General features: G+C 42.8%; 1 protein-coding gene across 1 annotated transcript in view; it reads right to left on the bottom strand.

The window, feature by feature from the left end:
- Positions 1–1,226: 1,226 nt before the first annotated feature.
- Positions 1,227–22,718, bottom strand: part of grsm (probable aminopeptidase NPEPL1 granny smith protein) — a 29,213-nt gene continuing 7,721 nt past the window's right edge. Inside the window, exons 5-11 of the mRNA XM_080283123.1 lie at positions 17,806–17,895; positions 15,440–15,664; positions 12,785–12,963; positions 7,752–7,888; positions 4,445–4,608; positions 3,524–3,634; positions 1,227–2,003 (exon numbers count right to left, since the gene is read on the bottom strand). Coding sequence (XP_080139249.1) covers positions 1,848–2,003; positions 3,524–3,634; positions 4,445–4,608; positions 7,752–7,888; positions 12,785–12,963; positions 15,440–15,664; positions 17,806–17,895 — 1,062 coding nt within the window. The 3' untranslated portion in view covers positions 1,227–1,847. The remainder of the gene's footprint in view (positions 2,004–3,523; positions 3,635–4,444; positions 4,609–7,751; positions 7,889–12,784; positions 12,964–15,439; positions 15,665–17,805; positions 17,896–22,718) is intronic.

Raw genomic sequence — 22,718 nt, 5'->3', positions numbered from 1 at the left:
CCATCTGCTCCACTTCATATTTGCCCAATCATTCCTCCACTTCTCTCTTATACTCTGCCTTTTTCTCATCCTCTTGTAACCTTTCCACTCTCCTTGCAACTACTCCTTCCTCTCGCCTTTCCCTTCTTCTATTTCTCCATCTTACTTGTATCCTAATTCTGGCCACCACCAAGTAGTGGTCAGAAGGTCCACTCCCCCAACCTCTATAAGCTCTTGCATCCATTACACATCTTTGCATCTTTTCATCCACACACACATAATCCATCATTGCCTTCCTTCCATTCAGTTCACCACCCACCCTTCTCATCACTCGCCATGTATACCTGTGGATCATTTTATGTTTGAAGAGGGTATTGGCTATCACCAACCCCCTCCCGCACAAATGTCCACTAACGCACTGCCATTCTCATCTATCTCAGCAGGCACACCCCACCCACCAACTGTTCCATCCACCTACACATTCCCTACTTTACCATTCATATCACCGATCAAAAACACTCTCTCATTCCTTCCAAACTTTTCCATGCACACTTCCACATTTGTCCAGAACTCTTCTCTCACTCTGCTAGCGCGATCTTGCGTTGGCGCATACACACACACAATCGCCCACATTTGTATTACAACTTTCAACCTTACCCACACAATCCTTGACCCAACTGATCCATACTGTCTTATGCTCTTCTTCCATCTTCTACTCACAACTATACACACTCCTTTTGCCCTCTCATTCTCACCTACTCCTGCACATATACCCCATCCATACTCCCATTCTTTCACACTCTCTTCTCCCCATTTAGTTTCAGTTACTCCACATACATCCACTTTCGCGCCCTCAAGCACCTGGACAATCTCTCTCTCTTTCACCTCATCATTCGCACCCCTTAATTCCATGTTGGGATCTGTACCATGTCCATGGTCTGGTCCTTGGTCGTCATCTTTTGGTCTGTCCTTGTCCGAGGCTTCTTGTTCGTTTTTTTAGTTAGATGTTTGCCGGGGAGGGGCACTAACCCTCCGGCAACCCTTTTAGTCGCCTCGTATGACAAGCAGGGATACTATATTCATGATGATGAAATAATCACAAAGTTACTCTGGTATCTACTTTATCTGTACATTAACAGATGAGCATTTAGTAAAAATGATTGTGATACACTTTACATCTTTTGCTGTAAGTCTATTCCAAGAAAATTAGTGACATGGAAGGCATCAATTGGATGAAACACACTATAGTATAGTCATTAAGATTATTATTTTATATCAAACATATCTGACAAACCAAGTTTCAGAGTACACAATCATGAACAGAAGTTATTTATGATTTTCTAATAATATGGCAGACAAAACAGATATGCACTGAGATATATAAGTGTACTCTGATATGTAGCCAATCCTGTCTTTATGACAGTCTAATGTAACTGATACAAAGAACACTCCAGGACACAGGTATTATTTGTTTTTCCTCTGTGTTTTTTGTAACCTACAAAATACAAACAGCTTTCTTTTACTAAAAATCATTATGAAAATATCAATAAGGCTTTAAAAAGTAAAAGAATAAATACTTAAAAATTCCTCAGCTCTAAATACAAAATTCAGTTATGAAAAATGTTATTTAACTCTTATCTATTTAGCATTTGTTACCTGAGATACTGCCCTATATTAATTAAAATCTCTCTCTATTATCAAAGATGTAGGCTACTGGCTTTATATGTATACTTTAAAAAACTAAGTTGGGGATTTGTAGCATTTTGATAGCTTTTTGATGATACAGCTGAGGACACAGCACTAAAGTTATTGTCTTAAGGACTTGTAACTTTGCAAGTGACAGAAATATTTTAATCAATCTTACATCCCTATGATAACCTCATCTTTTTAGAAGCTTTGCAGTCATTCTCACAATCTCCATTTTCGGTGGATATTGGGGCTAGGCTGCGAAACATTCGACTCTGGGAATTGTGACCAAATAGAATAACCAAGAGAGAAACTCCATATCCTGTGGCTCGCTCACCCTGCAAAGAAAACCCTGCTTTATTTATTTATTTTTTTTAATATATATATATATATATATATATATATATATATATATGTATATGTATATATATATATATATATATATATATATATATATATATATATATATATATATATATATATATATATAATATGGCATGCTTTCAAACTAACTCTACATCAATATACATGGCAATTTTTTTTTTTTTAATAATTGAGTCAATACTTATGGAAGAGAGGTGTGGTGAACTATTATGTTAGACCAGGGACACCCAATTCTGGCTCATGAGCCACAGCTGGTTCTTTTGCTCACTAAATGCTGCTTATAAGATAGGACTAGTTTACAGTGCTACTGTTTAAACAATGCTTTTGAATGCTGTGGCCAAACAATCTACCAGTTCATGTTAATCAAAAATAAATTGTACCCAATGTGTGGAAACTCCCTGTACTGTTGTTACTGTGTTGTTAAATAAAGACGAAGGGGAACTGCAGGGCTTGGTGAATAAGTCTGGCAGTAAGAAACTGAATCTAAAGGTGAATGTAGGGAAGAGTAAAGTTATGGTCTTTGAGAGAGGTGAAGTCAGTGAATGTACAGCGAGGTTGGATGGTGAGGAATTGGAAAATGTGAGTACGTTTAAGTACTTGGGTAGTGTGATGAGTAAGGATGGAGGTTTGGAGGGTGAAGTGCTTGAAAGGGTACAGCAGGGAAGAAAGGTTGTTGGTTCCTTGAAAGCAGTGATAAGAAACAAGGAAGTGAGCATGGAAGTGAAAAAGTTACTACATGACAGTATTGTGATACCAACTCTAACGTATGGAAGTGAAGCTTGGATGTTGTTGGAAGGGCACAAGTCAAGAGTGAGAGCTGTGGAAATGAGTTATTTAACAGGAGCCTGTGGAGTCACATGGAGAGACAGGCTGACAAATGAGGATATAAAGGAGCATTGTGGTGTGCATGTGGATGTGATAGGAAGTGTTAGGAGGAATACACTGAGGTGGTTTGGCCATGTGGAGAGGATGGAGGGTGAAAAATTGACGAAGAGAGTATATAGTATATGAGTGAGGTGGAGGCCAAGGATGAGATGGAGGGATGGAGTGGAGAGGTATATGAGAGAGGGGGGTGTGAGTTGGGAGCTGGGCAGTGAAATGGCGGGGGACAGGGCGACATGGAGGCGATTTTTTTGTGGCCACCCCGAACGAGATTGAAGCGTCTGGCAATAGATAGATAAATAGAGACTTTTTACCTCTGGAGCGGAATGCAGAATTTATTAAAACATGATCAGTACATAAATACCGTATATCTGTCGTTTCACTGGGCACTCTGCTGACAGGTCTACATTTGCGTATATTTTTTCGTATGTCTAAATTCTACTCAAATGTTAAGAGGTTATAAGGTTATGGTGATAATTTTAATGATAATGATCTATAAACTATTATGCAGTACCGGTACTTTATAATATACATACACATGCACTTCATATCTACCTATCTCTAGGCACACAGTAAACAATAAAATACTAACACAGTGGACTGGGTAAGCCATGTCAACGTGTATCCAGTTGCCAGGGAAGTCAAAGCCAAGGTGAGCTGCAATGAAGAGCCCAGCACAGGAAGAAGTGGCATTGGACCGGTCCTAAGGAATATTAAGAACACCTGTACACACCTTACCAGACAAAAAGACGCAATGTAGTACAAATTTTGTTCATTCAGCATATTAGGAAATACTGGCATAAAAAAATATATGGAGGAAATACTAAGCTATAACATCCTATACACTATCATGTGGTAACAGCACTAAAAACAAGACAAAGCTTAACACTAGACAAGTGAAATACAGTGCAGTAAACCCTCGATATAATGGACAAATTGGGGGGAGGGTTGAGTCGTAATATCTGAAAGTTCGCTATATCCGATGGTCGTTATTAACAGAGGGATTATCGACTCAAGGGTGCTATATCCATGGTTGTTCGGTCCTACATGTGCAACCACAACTTATTCTATGAAGTTTCACTTGGAGAATTCAATGGTTAATGCAGTTATACAGTACATGTCCAGTAAATACCATCCTGTTTGAAGTTGTACATATAAATACAATGCCTATAATGTACTGCAGTACTGTTACAGTACTTACCATGCCAGGGAGTGAACATCTGCTGGATATAGCGACCAAAGGTTGCTATATCTGGCAATAGTTCGCTCTGGAAATGGTGGGTCGTTATATCTGAAGTTCGCTATAAAGCGTTCGTTACATCGAGGGTTTACTGTAGTTTATCACTATGTACTTTTAAATTTACAGTCAACTTAAAGATGACAAATTACATCATGGCCTTTGCTATGTTGTTATAATTCCATTGATGATAACATTCTGTTTCTACTTTAAGTCCTCTTTCAAATTAATCCATTATAACTGGTGTACAATATCAACACCTAATTATCAACTCACAGCTACAGAGTTCTTCATATCTGCCACAGCTGAGGCAAACTCTGCAAAATGTAGTTCTGGAGTGAAGGGGAGAGGGTGGACCAGGTCACCTGAACTCCTTCCTGCCACAACTGCTGCTTCTTCCCACTCTCGGCTATTGGTTACCACAGCTCCATGGAACTTCCCTAATAAGAGCAATACATGCAGTCCATACTATGAGTTGGGGATGCAGTCCAAATTTTCAGAACTTTTTCTATACAACTAGAGCTGTAAACTGTGATAAACTGCTAAGGCAGCTTTAAAGATTACAATGGAACTTAAATAACGCTACACAGAAACTGGAACACATAGGAGGACTGAAGGCGAACCTCTCAGAGTGAATGAGACACTTCTTGAGAGACAGACAAATGAGGAGAGTAATAAAAGACAGGATGTCTGGATGGAGGGAAATAACAAGTGGAGTCTCATAGGGCTCGGTGTCAGTGCCCATAATGTTTCTGGTTTATGTAAATGATACAGTAGATGGAATGAACAGTTATGCAAGACTGTTTGCTGACAATGCAAAGATTATGAGGAGAGTAGAAGTTGAGGATGATTGTAAAATGGTGCAGGAGGACCTGGATAGGATTCACAATTGGAGCCAGATGTGTGAAATGAAATTCAATACAAAAAAATGTAAAATATTAGAAATGGGTAAAAGTACCAAGATACCATCACTGAATTATTTGATAGGTAATGAACTAATCACAAGAGCGAGAGAAGAGAAGGACTTGGGAGTGCTGCTCCAGGATAATTTGTCACCTGAAAAACACGTTAATAAGAGAGTTTGAGAGACGTACAATCTTTTGACTAACACAAGAATAGCATTTCATTACATGGATGAGGAGATAATAAAAAAAATTGATAGTGGCCATGATCCGCCCCAGGTTGGAATATGCAGCAGTAGTGTGGTCTCCACATAAAAAGAAAGATATAAATAAGATGGAGAGAAAACAAAGAACAGCAACCAAGATGGTCCCTAGCCTGGCAGATCTGTCGTACAGGGAAAGTCTGGAAAAGCTAGACCTGCCTTCCTTAGAAGAAAGGAGAGAGAGGGGCAACATGACTGCAATGCTCAGAGACAAGATGGGAGAAGAAAAAATTAACAGAGAAGGTCTGTTTCTATGGGATGGGAGACTAACAAGAGGACAAAGAATGAAACTGAAAAAGCCAAGTTGCTTGAATAATATCAAGATATATAGTTTTTCATATAGATGCACAGACTTGTGGAATAGCCTGGACAAAGAGATTATCCAGTCTAAAAACTTATACAAGTTCAAAGCAAAATTTGACTTATCGAGAAACAGAGACAGGACCCCACGAGCGTAGCTCAATTCCTGTATATCACAACTACGTAAATACACACTGGCATTTAAGTACATCATCACCTTCATTGTCATCATCCAGACATCCTCTCCCCTCATAAGGTGGGGTGAGGTAAGGTCCAGAGAGCCAGAAAGACCCTGACAGAATAAGACACTAACTAAATTTTGCCTAACTGAAGGGGCCACTCTCCCATTCATTCACCAGTCAAGCCTCCAAAATCCTGGCTTAGAAATGTCTATCTGACTATAAGTCCACCAACATCAAGTTAAAAAGTGGTGTCAATCCCTGGTCATACGCTCCTCCCCACAAAATTCATCCAATGGATTTCAATCTCTTGTCAGTCCCTTAGCCTGAACAACTTCCATATCTTTCTCTCTCACACACCCACTGAACAAAAAAAGAGGACATCACACAACCTTGTCACATGCCAACACAATCCTTTAACTATTCACTCATATGCTTACCAACCCTTACACATGCTTTGCTACTACAGTATTGTAAAAACTCTTGACAGCACTCAAGTTTACCATCTAAACCATACATATGTAAAACCTTTCATAATCCTTTTTTTACCTTGTTGTATGCTCTTTCTATATTTATACATGTTATAAATACCTTATAAGCCTTTGTTCAAGAATTCTTCACTGTGTGCCTTGTTGCAAATACTTGATCCACATATCCTCTACCCTTCCTAAAGCCACTCTGTTCATCACTCACCAAGGTCTGATATATTCATAGCTTTCTCTATTCTAATTTTTCAATTAACCTTTCCTACAACACTCGACCAGATTTACGCCATGAATATTTTTGTACTCACTTCACTTGACTTTATTCTTATACAGGTGTGCAATCACAGGATTTTTTCCACTCTATCGGCATAGTTTCACTCATCCATGCCTTCTTACTCATAAACACCTCATTCCACTCTCTACACTACACTAAAGTACTGCTGCATACACATCATCAATACCCTCTGCTTTCCCAATCTTCTGCTGCTTCACAGCATTCTTAACTTCTGCCACTGTCATATTCCCTGAAATTATACACCTTCTCTGAACACCAACAATGCTTATCATGTTTACAGCCTCTCTGCTTTCACCATTCTCATTCATCAGCCTTTCAAAATATTCTTTCCATTTGCTGCTTCTTTCACCACCACTGGTTAGAATTTTACCACCTTCATCATTTTCATATTTCTTTTTATTCTCACTTCTACATTTTTGCACCTCTTTCCAGAACCATTTCCTGTTTTCCAATTATGGTAATTTTCATTCATTTTTCTTTTAAAAATCACCACTTTCTCCTCTTTCCTCATTAACAGTCTCTTCACACACTTCTCAATGTTTTCTCTTCTTTTGTTTGAAGCCCTTTCCTGCATCCTTTCTAGCCATGTTTTCCTCTTTTCCTCCACTGCTTCCTCAATCTTTTCATCCCTCCATGCTGTACCTTTCTTCTTTGCTAACCTTGCAACACCACACACTACTTTGGCATTTCCAAATAAACATTATCATCTTCTTTCATTTGAAGTCCTGTCCTGCATTCTTTCTAACCAGTTCATCCTCTTTTCCTCCAATGCTCTTTCAACCTTTCCATCCCACTACACTGTAACTTTCTTATTCACTAACTGTGCAACACTACACATCACTCTGGCATTCCTAAACATCCCCTATATACACTCCTCCTGCTGTCGAAATTTATTTGATCCCAGTTAAGTGACTCCCAACTCCTTCATTACTTTAGCCTGGTATTCATAAAACGCGGCCAAATTGAAGGATGCTTTTACTGTGGCACTGACAAATAAGACAGCTGCTTGTTACCAATCAGCCCACCATAAAACATTGATTAGAGCCACCCATCACAGTTTCCTTTAATATTAACAGAACCTCCCACTACAGTTTCCTAATATGAACAATCTGGTTATGCAAAAGGCTCCTATGTCACTTGAAAAGTCCAAATATCTCACCTGTTGCAGTGCCCTGTGCCCCAGTGAGTGTGGCCATGTCTAGGATGGTGGAGCAGTGAAGGTCCTTGGCTGCATATGCCACCCCATCACTTAGCACTAGTCTCCCTTCAGCATCTGTGTTGTTTATCTCCACAGTCCTGAACAGATAACATTGATTAATTTTCTCTCCTGATGTTCATCAGTACAATATGGAATTATACTACTGTAGTGCTGTGTAAAACTTGTTTCAAAACTGCCACCTGAGTGACTCTGTGTCCAATATGAAACATGCAACACACAGCTATGGAATCATGGATGTAACAGTCACCCAATATATCGTACACACATCATCCCTTTCAATGACAGCAACAATACACAACACGAGAGAAACGTGGCAACAAAGCGCCTATACCGTCGGAAGTTCCTGGACGAGGTGATGGTTGTTCTCGAGGACGAGGACGAGCGCAGGGAAGGACAGGACACACGAGGCAAGCGGACTTTGGAAAACCTTCGCCGCTACAACATCAAGTCTGCACTGTACAACTGGGCTAGTGCATGGAAGGAAGTCCCTGTGAAAACTCTTGAAAATGGTTGGTCTCGTCTGCTTCTTCGAACGGATGTGGAGTACGATTTTCTAGGGTTTGACGTGGATGACTTCCATGCACGGCTATGTACGCACGGCGACGATGTTGATGTGGACGAAGTTCGTGAGTGGTTGGACGACGACGAGGGCGATCCTGGGTATCAGACGTTGTCTGATACCATGATCGCGTCTTCGGTTGCTGGTGTCAGTACCGAACTTGAAAATTCCGACGACGAAGGCGACGATGATGCGGACTCCTCTCAGCAGGACACTACCCCAGCCATCCCCAAGCTGAGCGCACTCCGGGAACATCTAGAGTTCGCCCTAGACTACCTGGAACACCCGGACTGCGACAGGGAGATGGGGCCCTTGGGACTCGTGGAGGAAGTGCAGGCAGCGCATCATCAATCGTCAGAATCGTCGTTCCTTGCGTCAGTCAACGATTGACATTTTTTCAGGCCCGTGACCCCTGCTGTGCCCAGCCCTGGCTCCACTCCGTTGCCTCCCCAAGACAGGCCCTCATGCTCCGAGCCACAGCCCAGCACATCAGCCACGGTGGAGTCACCGCTCGACGTGAGTTTGCGGCTTTCTTCAGAGTCCTCTGCAGTGGGTACACCATCACCACGACCCAGCGATGCACCCCTAGGTCGCCTGCCAGTGATACTCTCGGACTCTGACAGTGAATAAACAGCAAGAACTTCTCCACTAGACCACACGGGAATTTTGAGTGTTGTGCAGTGAAAAAAACTGTGTGTTGTGTTAAGGTTTTCAAGTTGAGAGAAAAGACTCAATGGAAAATAAATTTAACTTAAACAGACTTCTTTGTTTTGGCTTTGGAAAATGGAAAAAAATTGGGAAAAGTTAAAGTGCAACACTAAGTTACAATGGAGCATTATTTGGACAAAGTGAACACTGTGAAGAGAACGGACTTCTGTGTGTTATTGACTGAGTTCAGTGCAAGACTTCAGGAAGAGTGTACTGCAAGTGCTTCAGGAAATCGTTCTTACTGTCTGAGTCCGAGAGGAGGCGGTTATTCATCGAGGTGGCCAGGGACTTGCTGTAAGTAGCCAGAATGTTTCATACTGTACTTTTTTCCATACTATACTTACCAGAATGTTTCATACTGTACTTTTTTCCCTACTATACTTACCTCATTTCACTCTTTAATGTCCTTTATTGGTGTGAATAGGGTGTTAGTAGCTATGCATGTGCAGAAGGAATGTGTTTTTCTGAGTTAGGCTAGGTTAGGGTCCATAAGTACCAGAATGTTTATTAATGTATGAACATACTTCTAAACCCTCATTTTATGTTTCTTTTGCATTTATTTCAGTCATTTATGTGCCTTATTGGTGTGATTTGGGTCTTAAATAGGTGCTATGCATGTCCAGAGGGAGTTGTATAGGTGTTTCTCTGAGTTAGGGTCCATAAGTACAAGTCCATAAGCTGGGGCCCAATATCCGGACAAAACCAATAACCGGACCTACCAATGGCTCTATTACGTCGGATATTGGAGTGATTACTGTATTTTGACTTCAGACGCAGAAAGGAATCTGGATGGCTTTGACTTCTGTAATGTTTATATAAGAAACAACCTCTACCATTACACGTAATTAAATTATGGACCTAAGTATCATATGCAACCTCTGACAAGGCTGTGTCAACAGTAACTATGATCATCCTCTCGCTATATACTCCCTCTATACAGTCACCACCATGTCAACTTTTTTATGGCATCTTTTCGTGAAAAGGCTATTTTAAAAAACTGTGCATCTGTAAAACATATAACTCAAATGGCCACCCCGTACGGGATTATGGCGTCTGGCAATAGATAGACAGCATAAAAAGTAAATAAATTTGATGTCTGTGCACATGGGTGGATATAGTAACAAAATCTCTCATAATATGTTAGAAGGAAAATGAAACAAAATCCTACCCAAACTCCCAAAATATATCTACGTTAATGTTTACTGACACTAGTCAAACCAAAGCAACCAGGAAAGCCTTAGTAAGTAGTCCAGTGGCCACCTGTCTCAATAACCTCTTGCAGTTTTCCAGGCACCGAGGAAACAATGTTGTTGATGGTTTGCCGGTTTCGTCTGAACAGCTCCCACTCGTCCTTGATGTGCTGGAGGAGGCAGGCCCATGTCCTCTCATTCTCTGGCTCCCACGCATTGACAATCTAGGCCAATACACTCTTGATGGCTCTGCACTAATGTTTGATCTGTCACGTCAGTATATTTCTCTCACAAGCCAGCCCTTGATATCACCACCTATCTAATGCTTGTTATCTGTTGCTCCTATACAAGATGTACTGCAGCATTATCTACTGAATATTAACTCCTTTATATCAAGCCCTGAATGAAAGAACACACAAATAATGTGACCACCCCTTCCAATCTCATTCACCCTCCCCTACCTACCCTTCCTCCTCTCCCTCGCTCCATCCCCGAACCATCACTCACCCCCCCACCCACCTTCCCTTCTCTCTCTGGCCCCTTTCATTCCAGTGTGACCTGTCATGCATAAAGGAGCCAGACTGAGGCACGGGATACCGGACAATAGGTGATTGCTTATGACAATGACTGTACAAGTATGACACTGGACTCCCCATCAAGGATCATCTACAAGACATATGAGGCAGTGTAAACCTGGACTCAATGCACTCAGGGCAACTGCAAAAATTTAGACTCTGGGTTTAAAAAAAAAAAAAAAAACTCTCCTTACTCTATAAGCAATACATTTAAATCAGTTAGGTCCTATGCCTCCCTTACATGGGCTATCATCCTATCTAATATTCACTACAATGCCTTGAAAATCATAAAGGACAGTGCCCAAGGCATTACCACTAGCTACAACAAAACCACTTCTACACCTTACCCTGAAACTAAAGTCAGGTACCACTTTGATATGAGGGGCACATATTTCTGCATGGCAGCCTGTGCTACAACATCCATCATTACGTGACAGACACACACCACACACAGGCACATGAAAACATATACCACACAAATATTATCAAATCCTCTGCAACAATATTCCACCTCCAGATGTTCCAACACCAGCAATGTAGAAAAACCTACATACTCACCATGCACAGGACAGTAAAACACCTCGATCATAACACCACACCACAAAACCCCCTCCTGACATCCACCCATCAGAGGTGTCCTTAAATGGAGATGATTGAAATCACCTAGCCAGGCTTAGAGCAGGACATCACCCAACTCTTCTCATCTACCAGTTTAGATCTGGGTTGGATGGAATCACAGATGATATGACAATCTATCTATATGATATGACAATCTACCTATCTATCTATTGCCAAACGCCTTAAGCCCATACGGGGTGGCCACAAACAAATCCCCTCCACGTCGCCCTGTCCCCCGCCATTTCACTGCCCTGCTCCCAGTTCACACCCCACTCTCTCATATACCTCTCTACTCCATCCCTCCACCTCATCCTTGGCCTTCCCCTCCCTCTCTCCCCCTCTACCTCACTCACATACACTCTCCTCATCAGTCTCTCACTCTCCATCCTCTCCACATGGCCAAACCACCTCACTGTGTTTCTCCTAGCACTTCCTATCACATCCACACCACAGTGCTCCTGCACATCTTCATTTGTCAGTCTGTCTCTCCATGTGACTCAATATGCTCCTCTCAAATAATTCATTTCCACTGCTCTCACTCTTGACTTGTGCCCCTTCAACAACGTCCAAGCTTCACTTCCATACGTTAGAGTTAGTATCACAATACTGTCATGCAGTAACTTTTTCACTTCCCTGTTTCTTATCAAGTTTTCAAGGAACCAGCAACCTTTCCCTATGTACAAGGGAATAATTATTCCTGACTTCCAATCCTCCGGTACTCTACCTTCCTCCCAGGCCAATCTGCACATCTTCCACATCCATTCTACTACTATTTCTCCCCCATGCTTCAGCATTTCACCACACACTCCATCAATTCCCAGGGCTTTCCCCATTTTGACTTTCTTCATTGCTTCCACAACTTTCATCCTACTGATTTCTTCCTGTCTGATGATATGACCAGCTTTTAAAACTGGCCCAAACAACAGAACACAGATAATCGAGCACTGAATAGCACATGCCACACTAAGATGCATACACAACATCAACAGTTTATGGAACCTATAGGACAACCCCACATGGGCAGCTGCTTACATGCGTCCACGATCGATGGGTCTGCTCCATCAGATGGATCAGGGTTGAGCAACAACAACAACACTGACTGTCCAACTTTCATAACATAAACCTTAACAATCATGGCAACAAACACAAAAATCATAATGTTAACGCGGTATGCTCTTCTTTCCATACACCTTGCATCTTTAGATAGTAGTAAAAAGTAATTTCTTCAGATAGCAGTATAAAGCAATCATTTCTCAAGGTGTAAGATCCCAAGCTTGGCTACTATAGTCTTCAGATACATATTTAAACTTACTGTACTCTTACCTTCCTGAATATAGGGTATGGATATCATCAGGCTTGGTTGCTGTGGGACCAACAGCATTCTCAGCCAAGCAGAAGATAGCATGCAGGTTCTGGGAGTAACCTGCCTGTACTGCCACATAGAATGCTCCTAGGATCGCAGCTGCACCTCCACAATCCCTCTTCATTCCAGGCATGCTTGTCTGCGAGAAAATAAGTAAAACATTAAATATGCTGCTGGCTACATCTGAAAACACCAATACACACTGTACTATGTACTATGCTATACCTTTTACTTGAACTTTGTCTAAAACTATTATCTTTCCATCTTGAATTCTACACTGTTACAAAAGACTAACACTAGGAAATGATGCCAGTCACGAAAAAACATCACGGAAAGAATGTAGAGTCGATGCATTGCCTTTTTCTATCAATGAGCTATGTGAAATAAGCTACATCAGAAAGAAAATCTCTGCCAAGAGAGTAAATTGAGTACCAGTATAGCTAGTGTATATCGGTACATTGCGTCATTATACCGGTACATTGTGTCATACTACACTGATTTTTGGAGAGAATGGCAAGATGCATTTTTCAGAGGACAAATGGATTAAGTTGGGCAAAAATACAATAGACCCTCCATTTATACACCTCCATTTGCCCAAGACATTTTGCATGGCAATATAAACCTCTACCCCAAACCGATTTTAGCAGTTACAAGTCCTCTTTACTGGGAAAATCATGGCTGATCTTCCATTTTTGCCCACCACACCCTCTGAGTCACAAAGTCAAACCTCTGATGATGAAAGGGGGAGTGACCTTGAGGGTTCTGAGACCTTGAATTCAAGGTCTGGGGAGGCTAGAATTGCAATTTAAGAGTAGAGAGAAAAGATGGGATTGGAATATATTTAAGCTGAGATGAGAAGGAGGAAGACTGAGATGGTCTGGGCATGTTGAGAGGATGGAGGATGACATGAGCGCAGAAGGTGAGAAGTGTGAATGTCAGGGGTAGGGCTGCAATGGGCAGACCAAAAAAGACCTCGGATGAGGTCATAGAATATGACCTCAGGGATCAGGGATTGAAGAGGGAGGCTGCCAGAGATCGGGCAGCATGGAGAAAGCTGGCATTAAGTGGCCAAGGCTGATGCACGCAAGCATGTTAGAGCCCTTATCAACGATATGAATCAGTATACTGTAATGAACTAGACACACAACAATGGAACAGATCATACTACTTCTCTTGTAAAATCAGCTTCCAAGAGATTAGGTGTGCTAAGCCGACTCCGTGCCTTCTTTACCCCTGCACAGTTGTTAACTTTATACATGGGTTTTATGCGCCCGAGTAGAGTACAACCCTCATGTGTGGGGAGGCTCCCCACATACAGCTCTTCTCAACAAGGTGGAGTCTAAGGCTTCTCATCTCATTAACTCTTCTCTTCTTACTGGCTTCCTTCAACCTCTGTCTCTCTGCCACACTGTTGCATCTTTATCTCATTTCTATCACAACTTCATTGGTCACAGCTTCTCTGAACTGTCTGCTTCCATCCCTCCACCCCTACGGCGGGCGCGTAACACTCGTCTAGCAACAAATTGATCCCCTTTTTGTCCAACTCTCCAATGAAAAAGTTATAACCGTTACTCCCAGTCCTTCACATATGCAACAGGTCATCTCTGGAACTGTCTCCCTCTTTCTGTATTTCGTACTGCCTATGATCCTCTGTTTCTCAAACACAGGGTGTCCAGGCATTTCAAATTGAACTGATCTTGAATTTGGGTCTCTGTTACCTTGTTTTTGTTTTTTTTGGAGGGAACAATTTGCAGGCTCCTGGCCTTTGGTTCCTTCTTCAATGCATTAAAAAAGAAAAAAAAAATCCCCAAGGATGTTGTTACTAGGACCACAGTGTAATACAGCAGTGTAACAGAAACTTTAATATGGACTTAACCCATTCATCATCTAATCCTGTGTTGTCCCATGAGAAGCATAGCAGCCCAGGGCTAGGAAAGTTGGTCCTGATATTTAAGATGAGAGTGGCCAGCCTCACTCATCCCTGAGTGACATTACGTAAGCAATAAACCCCAACCATCCCTTAGATATGAACATTCACAGGCTCAAAACCACCAAGCACCATAATTTGGTTATATGGTTACCAACCAGTGTTGTAAATGGTTTCCTAAAGTACAGGAAACCACCTAGCTTGTCACTCAGTGTAGAGTTGCCCGTAGAAGAGAAAAGAATGAAGGAAAGAACGAGAAAAGAAAGGAAGAAAGGATAGAAGGAAGGAAGAGACGAAAGGGCAGTCACCCAAGAGCAGCACTACACTGAGTGAGTGGATGGTGAGCACCCTCACCTACCATTAAAAAGGGACTTCAATCAAACTAAAATGTGTGTATCTCTTTGGTATGGGCCTCAAGGTCTCTGAGATACTAACTTTTTCTCGTAACTTCTTGAAACTCTCTGATGTACGCAGGGAGATCAAGGGTGGGTCCTCATGCTATGTTCTCAAGTACCGTATTGCATTATCCCTGTTGCACTCATACACTTCTCTTGACGCCTGTTGGCCTAGTGAGCTACCCATGCAACCCATATTCCATTTCCTTGTTTATATTAAAGTGTATCCTAGCACTAAACTAACAATCATCTACACTCTGCAAGAGCAACATAAACAATGTGTGTCCACTTACCTTTGTCTTAATACTAAGACCACCAGTATCATAAACAATGCCTTTGCCAACCCAGGCAGCACTCTCAGTAGCACCTGGAGGTGTGTGGGAGAGTATGACAAGGGCAGGAGGATGCACTGCAGCCTTCCCCACTCCATATAGTCCACCGAACCCCTTAGTTGCCAACTCCTCACCCCGTATGATTAAGGGCTTTATACCCAACGTCTGCCCCACAGAATGAACCTCCTGAAATGCAGACATACTGTAATGATAATGTGCAAAGTCTCTGAAAAGGAGACAATTACAAAATATGCCACTAATGGCATGTACCTTGGCAGATGGCAACTACCACAGATGACAGTGTAATGACTGAGCCAAAATATTCTGCAAGTGATATAACTTTGCTGTTTTAAAATCAAACTTAATTTCTGATCATGCTGATGAAAAATAAGGAAAAAAGAAATAAGGGTATTAGAGAAAACATTTAACCTGAATCTGTTTTGTAGTTGCAGTAGTAGTTGGTCCCTAGGCAGTCTGGCCGAACAGCCCTGAGTTCCAAAGGTCACGGCCGAGACCAAGCTTTCCCACAGAGCTCTCAAGCATTGTATGTTGTGTTGTTAGCACAGGTGATTGTGTGCAATGCCATCTTCTGAATTCAGGTTCTCAGAGGGGCCTGAGAACCTGAATAAGTTTTGTTTACATTGGTGGTGTGACATTCATGAACAGGTGGCAGCAGGTGATATATTCTTTTGTGTGTGTGTGTGTGTGTGTGTGTGTGTGCGTGTGTGCGTGTGCGTGTGTGTGTGTGTGTGTGTGTGTGTGTGTGTGTGTGTGTGTGTGTGTGTGTGTGTGTGTGTGTGTGTGTGTGTGTGTGTGTGTGTGTGTGTGTGTGTGTGTGTGTGTGTGTGTGTGTGTGTGTGTGTGTGTGTGTGTGTGTGTGTGTGTGTGTGTGTGTGTGTGTGTGTGTGTGTGTGTGTGTGTGTGTGTGTGTGTGTGTGTGTGTGTGTGTGTGTGTGTGTGTGTGTGTGTGTGTGTGTGTGTGTGTGTGTGTGTGTGTGTGTGTGTGTGTGTGTGTGTGTGTGTGTGTGTGTGTGTGTGTGTGTGTGTGTGTGTGTGTGTGTGTGTGTGTGTGTGTGTGTGTGTGTGTGTGTGTGTGTGTGTGTGTGTGTGTGTGTGTGTGTGTGTGTGTGTGTGTGTGTGTGTGTGTGTGTGTGTGTGTGTGTGTGTGTGCATGTGCGTGTGTGTGTGTGTGTGTGTGTGTGTGTGTGTCTGTGTGTGTGTCTGTGTGTGTGTCTGTGTGTGTGTGTCTGTGTGTGTGTGTGTGTGTGTGTGTGTACATACTAATACAGTACTTTGTTATTTTCATTTCTTTGGTGGTAGGTGGGGGCTCTCACCATCCACACCCTCAATGTAGTGCTGCTCTCAGGTGTCTGCCCCTTCCTCTCTTCCTTCCATCCTCTTCTGTCTTTCTTTCCTTCATTCTTTCCTCATCCTTCTGCCTATGGGCAACTTTACACTCCCTCTTCTGTCTTTCTTTTATTCTTTTCCCTTCCTTCTGCCTATGGGTGTCTCTACACTGAGTGACATGCCAAATGGTTTCCAGTACACCATCAAACCATTTACTATGCTGGGTGGTAACCACATAACCAAATTATGGCACCTGGTGGTTTAGCGGGCGCTCCGATCGGATTGTAGGTTTATATCGAAGGGGTGGTTGGGGTTTATTGCTCACGTAATGCCACTCAGGGATGAGTGAGGCTTGTCACTCTCCTCTTAAATGTCAGGACCAACTTGCCTAGCCCCGGTTTCCTACACGCCTCTATAAGGCGACATAGGATTGGATGATGGATGGATGAATGGATGGATGTAATTATTAAAGAATAATGCTTCTCTGCCACTTTCTAGCTTCTAAAGTCAGGTCTAACCCAATTCTTAATCTTTCTAAGTCTATTACCCACCCTCCATTCAACCAAGATGACAGTTGTGAGAGAAACCTCACTTCCTACGGGTAACTCTAGAACATGACAGTACACAGAAAGTGCTTAAAAATCTTTTTCCTTTATTTTTATTTCTTAAACTTAATATAAAGTAAAAGATGTTCTGAAGCCAGTGATGTTAATATTATGCTTAAAAAAAAAAAAAAAAAAAAAAAAAAATGTACTGATAATGTGAAGGCTTTAACTGGTTTAATTCAAGCGCAAAATCAAATACACCGGCATGCAAGGAACTTGTCATTTGTCATTTGATGACCAGGAGAAAGAAAAGTGTTTCCCAATTTAATGTTGCTATGGACTTTAGAGAATCTGGGCCTCATTTAAGAATCTGACACTTCTCTTTTGGACATCTTTAAACAATCTATACAATATACTATCTATGCTTCCCCATACCTCTATAAAGGCATCAGTGTGCATTTCATTAGCTGGAGTGTCAACAATTCTGGCAGCTAGGCGAACTCCGTACACAGCATCATTTAACACCTGGGGGAGAAAATGAGAAAAAATGTTAAGAAGAAAACTGATGTTGTGTCTAGTATGCCTGACAAACTGGTCAATCAAAGCACCATTTATAGGTAAAGGCCTTTACCTGTTTATATTTTTTTTAATATTAAAGATTTGTATGATAATTAATATTATTGTTAATACTACTACAGTAGGATCTCACCAATAACGTCTAATTGGTGCCAGAAAAATGCCATTATTAGCGAAAACGTTATTTGTGTGACATTAAAATACATGTATAAAGGGTTTATTGGCGCCGCCACTCCTGGACTTATATCCAATTTACCCACCTGGAGCCTTCCTATCACTACTACTTTTTTTTTTTTTTTTTTTTTTTTTTTAAAGCTGAAATAATAAGAGTAGTTTTTAAATCATCATGAATAATATAAAACTCATCTTAAAGGAGTTATGAGGTGTTTGGTATGACGATTGTTTCAAGGCTTGCGTGCCCCACTGAGGGGGGGTCACCTTGACGTGGTGACGGGACTTGAAGCGTGGTTGGCAGTGCCACCTACTCGGGAGGCATGCCTACCTTTGTAGGGTTCGGTATTTGTCAGCCTCGTGGACTAAGCACCCCCTACATCACTGGTGGAGGAGGTCTGCTGGTGATGTTAGTCCCTGCCCACTTCCCATCTAGGGCAGGACTGTTGCCTCCCCACGTGTTTGCCGTGCGTGGCGTCCCGTAATGCTGGGAGACGGGAGTCCTGGAGGTTGAGTGATGCTGCATGATGCCCCCTGCAACTAGCAATACACCTCTTTGGTCCCTTATTCTGGCTAGACAGGCGGCCTGGTTGGGCCCGACCAGGTCAATCGGCTGGTCATGCGTTGGCTAGGGTCAAGTGGGCACTGGAGGGCCTGGTGGCTCCTATCGTCCTGGAGTCACCCTTGCCCAGGTCCCCCGGTGGTTACCCGCGTATACTCTCCCCCAACCTCTAGAGTCGCCAGTGGTGTTGTCCCTGGCATATGACTTCCCCTTGTTGGGCTCCATGGTGGATGGAGGGGTGGGGGAATGAAGGTGTATTGATATTCATGGCTCACATTTCAATACAGTACATCTGCTGATGACACTGCATCTGCCCCTAGACACTCTTCAGACTGCACATCACTTATTGCCACACTGGAACCTTTTCAGGCCCCTGGCGACTTCTCACCTCTGTCCCAGCGTTCAACTGGGGGTGGGAGGAGATCCCGTCGGGTAGGTTTGGCTCCAAGGTTTGGCCAAGATGATACGAACCAGGAAAAATTCGTGAAGTATCTAGTGCTGAAACCCTCTGCAGGTGGTTCAGTACTGGATACAGACATCTTTAATTTACACCGTGCAATTGTTTCTTCCTGTGGCCATGAACCAATAATTTCTACCCAAGGGGATGGTAGCCTCCTAAGTGAGGTTTCCTCCCCAGAAGAGAGCTCACGTCTCCAGACTCTGACTTCCGTTTCTGGTCACGGCATCTCCTGCATACCTCATGCCACCTTTAACCAGTGTAAGGGGGTCATTTACTCCCGGGACCTCCTGCGATACCCTGAGTCACGGTTATTAGAAGAACTACGCGCTTATGGTGTTGTAGAGGTTGACCGGGTACAGAAGAAGATCGATGGTATTCTGACCCCAACTCCGACTCTGTTTCTGACCATTGACCGCTTAACGTTGCCTGCCTCCGTGAAACTTGCTTGGCTCTCTCTGCCTGTGAAGCCGTATGTTCCAAACCCAAAGCAGTGTTTCCACTGTCAGGGGTATGGACATATTAGCAAATTTTGCCGAAGTGCACTGGCTGGCCTTCCTGGTGTTTGTCTCTCCTGTGGCAAAATGAGTCATATGAGTGATTGTCCAGGACCCCTAAAATGCTATCACTGTGGGGGTCCTCGTGCTGTATCTTCCAAAAACTGTCATCGGTACTGCCTTGAAAAGGAAGTTTTGAGCATTCGCGCACGTAAGAAGGTTCCCTTTCCAGAAGCAAAGAGGAGGGCCCAGACTCTCTTCTTTCAGCCTGGAGTTACTTATGCTTCTATCCTTTCTGGGGCACCTGTACATCATTCTGTGTCCCTGAAGTTGCCACGACCCTTTACAGTGTTGCCCTGGAAAGAGGAAATTATAGTGGCAAAAAACTCTTGGACCAGACAATGATGGTAATGGGAAGAGTCCTAGAAGGTATTATTAGAGAAAGAGTGATTACTGATAAGATGCAGTTTTGGTTTATGCCAGGCAACAGGACCATGCCATACTCACTGTCCACCTGCTTCAGGAATATAGAGGAAAGAAAAGGGGGCTGTACTTTGTTTTTGCTGATTTGGAGAAGGCTTTTGACAGTCCCTACGGAGGTGGTGAAGTGGGCAATGAGAAAGCCTGGGATCGAGGAGTAGCTGGTTCGAGTAGTTATGGTTATGTCTGTGGGTGCTCGCACCCAGGTGAAAGTGTGTGGAGGTTTGAGTGATGAGCTTTCTGTGAATGCTGGCATCCATCAGGGGTCGGTCTTGAGCCCCTTATTGTCTGTAGTGGCAATTGTAGCTCTCATATCTATCTATTGCCAGACGCCTCAATCCTGTTTGGAGTGGCCACAAACAAATCGCCTCCACGTTGCCCTGTCCCCCACCATTTCACTGCCCTGCTCCCAACTCACACCCCCCTCTCTCATATACCTCTCCACCCCATCCCTCCATCTCATCCTCGGCCTCCCCCTCCCTCTTCCCCCCTCCACCTCACTCATATACACTCTCTTCATCAGTCTTTCACCCTCCATCCTCTCCACATGGCCAAACCACCTCAGTGTGTTCCTCATAACGCTTCCTATCACATCCACATCCACACCACAACGCTCCTTTATATCGTCATTCGTCAGCCTCTTCTTCCCAACATATTTTTCCTGAAGCTGTCGAACAATGAATATGGCATCAGTGGTCCCCCTGCCTAGCATAAACCCAAACTGCATCTCATCAATATTCACTCTTTCTCTAATCATACCTTCTAGAACTCTCTCCATTACCTACATTATCTAATCTAAAAGCTTTATACCTGTATAATTTCCTCTTTCCAGGGCATCACCCTTCCCTTTGTACACGTTTACATTTACACTCTTCAACCAATCATCTGGGACAACACACTCATATAATCATATTTATTAGGTCAGTGACTAACCTCACCCCTATGTCTCCTGAGGCCTTCAATATTTTGGCAGTCAACCCAGACACACCTGCTGCCTTCCCCACCTGCATCCTGCCTATTACCTCACTCAGAGTAGCAGTGTCAATCAAAGGCCAAGGGCCAACACTGGATCTGCTGGCTCCAAACCTTTCCTGTCCCAGTCAAACTCTTCATTCAACAACCAGCTATAATGCTCTCTCCATGCATCTTTAATATCCCCACTGTTTACCACTACCGTTCCTTCATCATCCTTCACACATTGCTCACCTATAATATTCCGATTATCCCTCTTCATCTGATTTGCCACCTTAAATATCATATTTTTCCTTTCCTCATGATTTAGGTTATCAAGTAAAAATCTCTGTGACTCTGACCTCGCCCTGCATACCTCTCTTCTAGCCCTACGCTTGGTAGCCAAGTATTCCTCCTTGTTACCACCCTTCTTCCATTCCTGGAAAGGCCTTCTTTTCTCCTTAACTGCAGCTTCTACACCCTCATCCCCTCACCAAGTTACTTTATGTCTTGGTGGGCCTCTTGTCCAACAGCATTATTACATCAGTAACTCTCAAGAGATTGTTTTTGAGGGCTCTGTACTGTTCATTAACGCCTCTGTCTACGGCTCCCTGGTCAGCCACCACTCTCCTCATCTCGCTATTGAAGGCCTTACTGCTTGGTTTTCCAGCTCCCATATTTTCCTCCTAGGTACATAAGTCCTCTTCTTCATCACTCGTTCTTTAAGCACCATATCAGAAATCAATAGTTTGTGCTGCTGCACACACTCTTTGTTTCCTACAACTTTAACATCCCTCACTAACCTCCTATCAGCCCTCCTGACCAGAAAATAATCTATTTGACTGCTATTTCCCCCAGACTCGTACGTAGTTAACCTACTCTCTCTTCCTAAAATGTGTGTTGCACACAATCATGTTCGTTGCCTCCCCAGACTCGAGTATCCTTTCTCCTTCCGCAATTCTTAAACCATACGCACATCCCCCATGTACTCCTTCATAACCTTGAGCTGCTTCACCTACAGTACATGACCATTTAAGTCCTCTCCCCAAACACTATCTCATCATCCCCCATACCACCTACTACATGTATTAAGTCATCCCAAAATCTATCCTTCTCTACCTCATCCAAGCCTGCCTATGCAGCATATGCCGATATAACTGCAGTCATCATTCCACATAACAAAATTTTCACTACCAATATCTTATCACTTACTCTCAAGGCCGACACATGCAAGCATGTTGGAGCCTTTAAAAACGAAAACGAAACGAAAAAACGATTCCACCCATTTCTCCGCAACCAACACACCCACACCCCCATATCCATCTGTCCTCCCCTGCCAAAACAACTTACAGGAATATGGGACTCACTAGGGAGGCTACCTGAGATAGGCCAGAGCTTAAGCAGTGTGGAGAGCTGCCATACGTTGACCAAGGTCAACACATGCAAGCATGTTGGAGCCTTTATAAACGAAACGATACGATAAAATACTAGCACTCAGGTTGAAAGAGTCAATAATCAGGCCAAACTAAAGACAATGAGTACAGTAGATGAAAACTAAGTTTTATGCACAGCCAAAAAAAACTCATTTGCTAATAAGTGAATTCAAAGGCTCTAGATATGATGAAAGGTTTTTCAGTAGTGTAAAATCCTGCAA

Source organism: Coenobita brevimanus, chromosome 96, assembly GCF_032717465.1.
Source record: "Coenobita brevimanus isolate Jiangsu-jjx chromosome 96, ASM3271746v2, whole genome shotgun sequence".
Lineage (NCBI taxonomy): Eukaryota > Metazoa > Arthropoda > Malacostraca > Decapoda > Coenobitidae > Coenobita > Coenobita brevimanus.
Note: the sequence above shows the minus strand (reverse complement) of the source record. Positions and strands in the feature narration are given on the sequence as shown.